Source organism: Manduca sexta, unplaced genomic scaffold (assembly GCF_014839805.1).
Source record: "Manduca sexta isolate Smith_Timp_Sample1 unplaced genomic scaffold, JHU_Msex_v1.0 HiC_scaffold_3859, whole genome shotgun sequence".
NCBI lineage: Eukaryota > Metazoa > Arthropoda > Insecta > Lepidoptera > Sphingidae > Manduca > Manduca sexta.
Window position 1 is genome coordinate 185 of NW_023594973.1, and position 10,120 is coordinate 10,304.

The 10,120-nt window shown below is 32.7% G+C and overlaps 1 protein-coding gene across 1 annotated transcript; it reads right to left on the reverse strand.

The window, feature by feature from the left end:
* Nucleotides 1-5,088: 5,088 nt before the first annotated feature.
* On the reverse strand, nucleotides 5,089-6,606 carry LOC119193273. Its single transcript, XM_037446885.1, has 3 exons — nucleotides 6,324-6,606; nucleotides 5,633-6,273; nucleotides 5,089-5,493 (listed from the first exon to the last, which is right to left on the reverse strand). The coding sequence occupies exons 1-3, from the start codon at nucleotides 6,498-6,500 to the stop codon at nucleotides 5,223-5,225; spliced, it is 1,089 nt and encodes a 362-aa protein (XP_037302782.1). The 5' UTR covers nucleotides 6,501-6,606; the 3' UTR covers nucleotides 5,089-5,222.
* Between the last annotated feature and the right edge of the window lie 3,514 nt (nucleotides 6,607-10,120).

A 10,120-nucleotide genomic window follows, 5' to 3' on the forward strand; every position in this document is an offset into this window, starting at 1 on the left:
GTACTAAGTAGTCTGAGGCCAATATAATTTTCATGATTTGTGTTCTAAAATGATAATACAAAGTATTAGTTCACAAAATCAAAATTGATCTGCATTCATTTGTCCTAATATAAATTAATGTCATTCGATGATTTACAACTGATACGTAATACATAAAATTATAATCTAGGCTGATGTTTCTATTGTTTTTTTGATTTTATATAGATGCTAACAAAGTAGTTTTATGACAAATGATTCAATATTCATTGAGCGCCATCTTCATGTTGGAGAAGGAATCTTAGTTAGGGTTTTTATTTATTCATTTGTTTATTAAACACAAAACAATCATGAATGCAACATATTATGACATGAAAAATAATTCCTGGACTATACTTATAATCCAATTTTATACTTAGTATCAACCCAGTCAAAAATATTGTGTCTGATATTGCGACAGGCACGCCCCCTAGATCATAATGGGGCGAAACACACTTGACGAAAAGTGAATGCACTGGTTGCATCTTCGCCTACCAATTCGGGATTCGTGAAGAGGAGTCGTGATGTGTGTTTTTGTTTTTGAATATTAATTTATTCTAATCTATTTATTAAACCATTTTGTACAACCTTTTTTAAAACAACCGGCCTTTATTATTATACATATCAAATATCGGATACACACGTTGTAAATTGAACATCAATCATATTTCACTAAATTCCTAATTTGATTGCAGAAATATTCACAGCATAAAATGCAGTCAAAATCCTAGACCACACAGAAGCAAAACACGACCACAAATACCATTTATTAACCATAAACGTTTAGCATTATTTTACATTATCTACACGCTCCACTTTCCTCCGACAATGGTTGCTCTCAAAAATCCATACTAACATATTGCATTAAGCAGGGTTTATGTCAAGATTTGATACAGGCCCGGGTTAAGGGTGAAAAATAAAATGTATTGTAAATTTAAAAAATGCTTATTTTTATGTTAGGTCATTAAACATATAATTTATTTAGTCAATTAGTCTTATTATACAGCATTACAAGTTCCGAAAAGTAATCCCTAGAAACCTTAAGATAATTGCTGGGTTCACTAATTAGGTAATTTATTTATAATTATTTTTATACAAGAAATATTGTTAACCGTTTCTTGTAGTTACTGACAGTGTAAGCTGAAACAGTTAACATGCTTTTGCCTTGCATAATATCATTTCCTTCTTGCCATTTTAACGTTTGCTGTCGTGTTTCGACTCCACGACCAAAATAAATTGGTCTATCAATTGATTCGAGAATCTATCATACAGTTGTGACAGTTAGTTATTTCGAAATTTTAAAATTAATTGCGAAGCTAAGCATGTTATATATTATTATATGTAATCTACGTCACCTAAAGGAAGTGAAATCATCTGAACATTAGCAAAACGATGACAAACTGCTGCGAAACATAAAATACCTATTTTTTGTTACGTAATATTTTTTAAAGAAATATCGTCTGGATACACATAGTCGTTCCACCCTACATATTTTTGTTACATCCCCTGCCACACAGTTAAACATTGGTAGCATTTAGGAACAATGGTCTTACTATTACAGAACTGAGTCATCAGATACGCCAAAACTTCTTCACACTTTGGCGACATAAACTACAATAGCACTAATGTTACAAGTTATGAATCTAATCTAGATAGACTGAAATGGAAAATGTCCCGTCTTGACTAACGCTGTTATAATCCTTGAATTAATGAATGTGTACAATTAAAATCAACGCGAGCGTAAAAATATAAAAACCATTATAAATTATTGTTTCGTGACAGAAAATATTGTCAATGTCGTATTTTGATAGATAAGTTTAAAAACACCGGTCGTATTTTAAAATGATTACAACTTGCAATTTAGTAACATTAGTACAGATAATAACATAGAATTGTGTTATTTATACCTATATAATATTATGCTTGCGGCTCCGTCCGCTAATGAAGCCTAATTTTAGAACAAAAAGTGCACTGAGTACCGATAATTTTACTACTTATTAGTCAAAAAAATCTGATCAATACTTTAGAGATCAGCCATCTAAACTATCAAGATCATCGATATATATATATATATATATATAAAATATATATATATATATATATATATATATATATATATATTTATATGATATATTATGTAAGTACTACGTAATAGATCTGCCGTTCCGTACATTCATTGTGTTTGACTCGACAGTACTGCAATCCGTACACCTGACTTGAGTATGATTTCAACATTGACAGCGTGTGGTTATGTACGGAGTGGCGCTCATAATATAAGAACTCGAGTCTAAATGCAAACCTGGATGTGAATAAAAATAAGTCAAATAAGTAAAATTATTTGCTGTTCAAGTGAATAAATAGTTTATAACAGTGACGTTGTGGTTGCTATTTTAGTTCAGATTTTGAACATAGTTTAAATGGACGTTCGTGTCTATAGAATATATGTATGTACGTCAATGATAGAGATTTTTTTTTCTTCGAAGCACTTTTGTCTAAAATTCTAAAAACATTTACGCTACACCAACTAACTCGATAAAGGGTACCAAGGACGGTAAAAGTTGTTGGTGACCGGCGAACACGTATTTTGACCCACATTTTTACTGAAATCTGGTCGATAAGGCTTGTAAAGATTGCAGAACAAATCGGCATTTTAATTCGATAATGTTCTTAACCTTGTGGGAATTGTCCTGTTGAATTCAAAGTTTCTTAACACTTATCCGTTGACACTAACATTCGATATAAGGTATAATGGCAGTTGGCAAAATAATAACGAAGATTTGCTTTCTGTCTCCAACATTTTGATTTATTAAGTAATCTTGTACTTGCTAAAATTCTGAGAATTCAGGTGTATATTTAAATGTCAATACGCAAAAATTTTTCACCAATGTTTTTTGCTCAGCCTGGGAATCGGAACCAAAAAATCAGGGCTAAAGTAAGCTCCTAAAATGATTTAATAACATCTACTTATTAATGTCAATAAATTTTAAAATCAATACGTACAATTTATAATTCGATGACTGATATACACCTAATAAAGAATAATTTCAGCTTAATTTAACCTGTTCAGTATTAGATATATACTCACATGATACAAACGCCCGGAACTAACAATTTGAGTATCATTTTCGCTATGGAATTATTGAAACAATATCCACGTTATAAAAATTCGAAACTAAGATAACATATTATTCATATGGTGCTTATTTTTTACTGTTTAGGTGGCGTAGTTATAATTGTACGTGGAACAAGTACGACTACCGCGCTGAGGTCCTGGGTTCGAATCCCGGTCGGGCCAAAATAATAGTGACTGGGTTTTACCATCTTAAAAATTACTCAGTCACAGCTCGAGTCAGGAAGTTGGCAGTATGATACCCCCGTGACCTCGAAATGCACGTAAAGCCGTTGGTCCTGCGCCTGGTCTCTCTCCGATCATGTCGGAATTCCGTCTCACCGGACTATGAGAGTGAAGGAACAGAGAGTACTTGTGTATTGCGCACACACTTGTGCACTATAATATCTCCTGCGTAACTGGCTGATCTCCGTTGAGATTGGCCACCGTGACCGAAAATTCGGTTAGAAGGAATCATATATTCTGGTATTAGAAACGAATCATTCCCTTTTTTCTGTATGTTTTACAAATTTCAAATTGTAAGCTTCTAAAAATACGGTTAGCGCGGCGTTTGCCTAAATTAAGCTTAATTCACTATGGCGGTTTTATTCGTATTGTTGCAAGGGTGTTACCCAAATCCCACATTTAAATTTATTGCCTAAATGCCTATCGTCATCTCAATTTGGTTTTGACTACCCAATGTGACACAGAACACAGGTCATTAGTGAAGGAGATGACTTCGACACAGGTTAGTTATTCGACCCGGTGACACCACGACCTTCGCACGTTTATTCTACTAAACTAATTCTGAATCGATTTGCGAACAATTTGTTAGAATCCCACGAGATCACAACGCAGACGTATATCGTGGCGATAATTTATATGTAATTTAAAGAATTTTGTACCGTTCTGATTTCATAAAAAATTGTAAGTGATATTTTTTTGTAATAGTCATACGGCCATGATAGTTAGTATTTAGTTGTTGTTGCAGTTAATGAATATGAAGTTTATATGATGAGTTTCATGGGATCAATCTCATCTGTAAAATATTTCGTAAAACTTGCGTTTCCGAAATAAAATTTACCCTATAGCACTCAATATATATTACTCACTCAATATAATATGTAGCCTTCTATCAAAAAAGGCATTTTCAGAAATCAAACAGTACTTTCAAAGTTTAGCGCGTTCAAAAAATGTTATTTTATTTTTATTGCAACTAAATAACTCATACTATAGAACGCGTAGAGAAACGATTTCTCTAATTACAAGTACGCAATTTGGCTATCAAAGGAACAGTGTCATCGGCGTCATCGCCTTGAATCACCTTGAGACCACTTTCTCCGATGCAGAGTAACAAACCGGACTCGATTCAAAGATATACCAAAGAGTGATAATTATAATACGGATCAATTAGTGCATGAATAATTTAGGCAATGCGGCATACCAATTGAAAAATAATTTATAGCTCTATAAATTACTTAGTGAACATAATATTCCGTCTTTCTACATAACACGAAACTAGATCTATTTATTATAAATGTAATTACAGTATTTAATGCAAGTTATTGACCCAGGTTATTCCCTGAATGCTTTAATATCTAACATGCCGACGCTATAATTTTACACACTTAATATTTTATACATTTTCTATACTTAATGTATTTTGTTAAGACATAATATTTTTCTTATCCAAAGTTGCAAAATATAATAAACTGCAACGAACACTTTAATGTAATTACACTTGCAGTCAAAAGTTAAAAGTATTTTGGCCAGTAATAAAGTTCGTCTACGCCTGGATTCGCTTTCACTTGTCTTTGCACGTTTCTCAAACTATCAATTTAGATAGGATCTAACTTATAACAACATGTCCAAACACCAATTATATTCGTACTTATTAAATAAATGTGTACATCCGAATGGCATGAACTATTTAATACAATCTGAGTCATGCAAAACAAAAATCATTTCGAAGGCATCAATAAATATCGTGTAATCGTACTATAGACCGATGATTTATATGAAACAGAATATAAGCAGTAAATTTATTGGGGCGCTTGTTGCCAAAAAAAATATATCAACAAAATATACTTCTCATAAATTACATATTATTTTGGCCTATATTGAACGCCTTTACTTGTTCCTGATACATTCTGTGTTTTTCTTCTAGAGTTTTAAGAGTGCTTGACGGCCTCACTCTCCCGACATTGACCATAAAATTAATTTGAACTGGTGGAACATCTTCTGCGTGTTCGGTTCCTGTGATGGAAGGTTTTGCTCGAGTTGCCGATCTAACTTTCACTTGAACGTCTCTTTCATATTCAACTTTTCCATTACATTTTCCTGCATTTGTGTCTTTTTTTGTTCGGTAATTTTATTACTTTTTAGTACGTTTTGTCATCTGATCTTTTCATCACATCTTTCTGTATTTTTTGTATTCCAGCCGATTTGGATTTATATGGGAGAACACTTTTAACCCTTTAGGGCTTTTTCTTGTTTTGTTTTATTTACTAAATAAGAGGCATTGTTTCATTTTTACAATCTTTTGAAGAATCTCGGTGTCTTGCTGATAATTCCTTTTCAATTTTCTTTTCAGCTTCAGCTTGGACTGATTTTTTATAAATCTTTAAACGATTTTCCATCCTCACCTTCTCAGAGTATCTTTGAAGACTCCTGGCGCGTTCTAGCCGTGGTTTAATTTTCTCCATATCAGGTCCTAAACCTCCCAATTTTACATTTTGTATCGGCTGCACTGTATTACGTCTCATGCGACGACGTGGTTGAGAAACCTCAGAAATGCTTCTAAAATTGTTATCTGCAAGTTCATCTGGTGATTTACTTCTTATATCATCCGTAAAACGATAATCGTCTTCATAAGAATTATCAAAATTTTGGGGAACATCACTGTTCATCAGTTTTGCATAGTATATTTCATTATATGATTCGGTATTGAAAAATTCTGATACGGGATTATTGTCTTCTCCAATACTTTCTCTTTCAGTGTCACCAAATTCGGGAGACAATGACCGTATTTCATCTTTTTCTGGCATTTTTTCAACACATTTAGTAGTGAACTGCTTGCGAAATATTTCCAAGTACGTGGCACATTTGGCCTTTTGTCTGTCTTTATTGACAAGGTAATTTTTTGTTGCGTTTCCTTTTTTTGCTTGTCGATATTACCTTGCATATTTCCATTATCTATTTTCTGTTTTCTTTTACGATCTTTTGGTATTTTTATCAATACGTCTTTTTCATAAAACGGGACAAGTATTGTGTCAACATTTTCCTCGGATACTTGTTTCACGATAACTTTTCTATTAAATTCTTCTTCGAGACTATCGACTGATATATCACTACCAGAAGTGAAATGTTTCTCCATAATTTTGGAGAAATTATTTTATATCTTCAATTGACATTTGACAAGTATATAAATAAAGTGACGTCTCGGTTATGTCGTTACGATATGACATTAATATATTTTGAATAAATTTATCAGACATTTTGGTACAATATATCAAAAAGTTTCAATACTCTCCATTACACAAAAAATAATACTGACGTGTGCACAAAATGTGAGCTACATTAGTCAAATTGAATGAATAATTAAGAACGTTTAAAATTGATTTATCAGCTAGCTATCTGTTAAAACAAATGCAGTGCATAAATCGTTGAACTGTCAAAAGTTAGTACACGCAGAAATGTTGGCAGCTTGCCAGTATTCGAATAAGGATGACAGTCGACTAAGCAAAACAAGTCAACGTAATTTAAATCATCCTTGGATATAGCCTATGCAATCTTCAATTCTATTTAAAGAACTAATGTAGAGTCTATGTATTCAGTTGGAAATAAAATCCAAAAGCGAGTACCTATAATACTATTAGTTTAGCCAAGTTTGTATTTGTTTTATGCTCATAGTAATAAATGGGAGGACTATTATCAGTCTACCAGGGATATAGTATTATCTTTCTCATCTTTACTTCTCTTCTCTTCTTTGATTACTTAATAGTCTTTCATTTATTGTATTTCCAATATAAAATCTCTTTATTTATATAAAAATTTCTCATGTACACTTGAGTTATCATAAGTGTAATTATGTTCGCCTACGTGATGAATAAATCATTTTATTTTTGTATGAATGCAACAATAATTTATAAAATAAATTTTGGCCAAGCATAGTCAGTTTTATAACTAACATATCCACTTATATCGTCAGAAGCAGTAATAAACATTGATGGTAATCATCAACAAGTGTTTCGCTCGTTTCGTAATTCATTTGCATAAAAAAGCTTTTCACTAAAATGAAGCAGTCAACGAGCAAGCACCTGTAAAAGTGCACACAGAATTACATAGAGCATAAAGTACTCCACGCAGCGCGAAGTGAAGTTTGATTGACTCGCTTCCATTGACAGTTTTTGTGTGCGAATATTCAACAAATGGTATTCGAAATCGCGGCGTACGTGTTTCAATGGAATGTCGATTCAACTGTTTCGAGCGAAGATGATTCAAAGCGGTTTTGAAATGATTGAGTCGATCTTTTATGTCTCTAATGATCTTTTGGGCGGGGGAAGAGAATTATCGTATAAATACTGCTTACTAACCACATATACCAACTTTGTACGAGTGATTGATTACTAATATCGTCTTAATTATAATCATTCTAATCAAAGTATACCAATTACACTGTATTTGTGGATCATACAACATAACTCTCGGTGCAGGTATCAAACCCACTGCTATTTAATATTATTCACATTTTCGCCTAGGTTATAGAAGCTGTCTTGTCCCAAAGGACAGAGCCAGTTAGGAAAAAAAATAGAAGCTGTAAAATCCAGTATCTGAAACTCTTTTTCCAGAACAACGACGCTTGGACCAACCTATTTTTGCCAATTACAATTACCCTTTAACATTTTGGCCCACAAACCTACTAAAATCAATCATTCTTCGTAATAATTAAGGGTATTAAAGGATAGTTTCCAAAGCTACTTTATACTAAGATATTAATTTACAGTGTTGACATAAATCTCATTCATACCATTCTCGCGTCAGTCATAAGTTCATTCGTGTCATTCATTCATTGTATACGAGGGCTTGTAACTCGCGGTCAAGTGTCTTGAGTGAATCAAGCCAAGTAAGAAAATCACCTACGTATCTACATTCTACTCGTACGTATAACCCTACCACGTTAAGAATCGCTTGAGTAGCAGGGTCATGGACGGTATTACATTACGTTTATATTTTACACGTTTATATTTATAATGATTTCTTATGTTTACGCAAATGTTAATTAAAATTAAACTGTTTTTCGGATTATATCGCGGTTTTAATATTTCGGTTTTTTGCTTTACTGCGGCCTTCGTGGTCATGGGGGGACTGAGGTGTTGTTCATCCGTAAAGTCAAAGTTACAATATCTCCTATATTTTACAAAATGAATCCGAAAAGTAGTTAAATCTAAATTCTAATCATTAAAAAAGTATCATATTGAATGATTTTTAAATAAAAACATCGATTTATTTTAATTTAGACGGAATGTAGTAAATCAAGTCATAATAATTACTGGTAATACGACCTTCCCATCTGCCTATAAAATACATAAAATGCATACAAAATATTTAGAAACATCCTCTTATTACCACATGTAAACCTCAATTGTGCCACAAATTAAAATTACTAGCATTAATGGAAATATCAACTGACCTTTCCGAATTTGAATATTTAAATATTACTAATATCCAGTTAATTGCAATACTACAGATGCGTGAGAAAATAGACTTCACTTTTAAGATTACTGTAATCTAATATTTACGGCTAGTAATGCTAACCTCTATCAATAATTCTTTTAGATTTATATTCACGCTTGTAACCTAAAAAGGCTAGCATAAAATAACTACTATAATCACATGTCTCAGAAGAAAAAGAAAAAGTATTTTCCATAATAGAACTGGCTAAACTAAAACGCTAGAGCCATTATCTAGACAAGTTAGTAATGTTAACCTCTATCAATAAATTCTTAAGACTTATATCTATACTTGTACACTAAAGAAGCTAGCATAAGTATAACTAATACAATCACATTCTTTAGAAGGACAAAAATCCTTTCTATAGTGGATCATAAAGCTCATCTACGAAGATAGAGCCACTTTATAGACATATACAAACTAAATGGATAGACAACTATGATTCCTCTAGAATTAAGGTGTGGAAATGTGGAAAGACGCCTTGTGGACGACAACGACGATGCAGACCGCTCTTGACAAGTTGGTCTGGAAATAATTAATAGAGGCCCATTACTCAGCAGTGGACAGGCTAATGATGATGATAAAATTCTAAATTGTGACGACATATTTCCTCATTTGATTGCTTAGACCATAAAAAAGGCATGCTAGCTAATTTCAAAATTGAGCAAATGACATAAAATGGCATTGTATATTTTCGTATCAATATCTCCCACTGACCCATTTCTCATAGAATTACACGATCTAAAACGAACAATACTTTTAAGTCCGCAATCTAAGGCTGTTACAAAACTAAACAATAGTACGTAATGAGTAGAACCGGAGCAGTCCTGGTTAGTAGCTGGACGCATGCCAAAGTCCAACAGAGATAACGGATTGGGGCCATGCCTCCCTTTGCCCGATTTTCACCGCGCACAGCCATCCACAATACTTATTTCACTTTTTAAACATTTCGTATTCACTGTAATTTATTTAGTTGCAATCTATTGTGCCAGTGTTTCAATTCAGAATTCATATTCTGCAGAATAATGTGCTGGTAACGTTTTAAACATTTATGTAAAGAGGATTCTCTTCCATTATTTTGAGTGTTCTTTTTCGGACTAGGAACTGAAAATCACGTTTGTTACTTGATAGTAAGTCTTTAAAATAGGAATGAGTTCTTTCTTAAAAGTCAATAATTCGTCAAAAGTGGTATACAGTTTTTATGAACGAAGCCATTTAGAAACCGTACCTCAATTTTTTTTATTATGTTTTGGGGAACTGTTA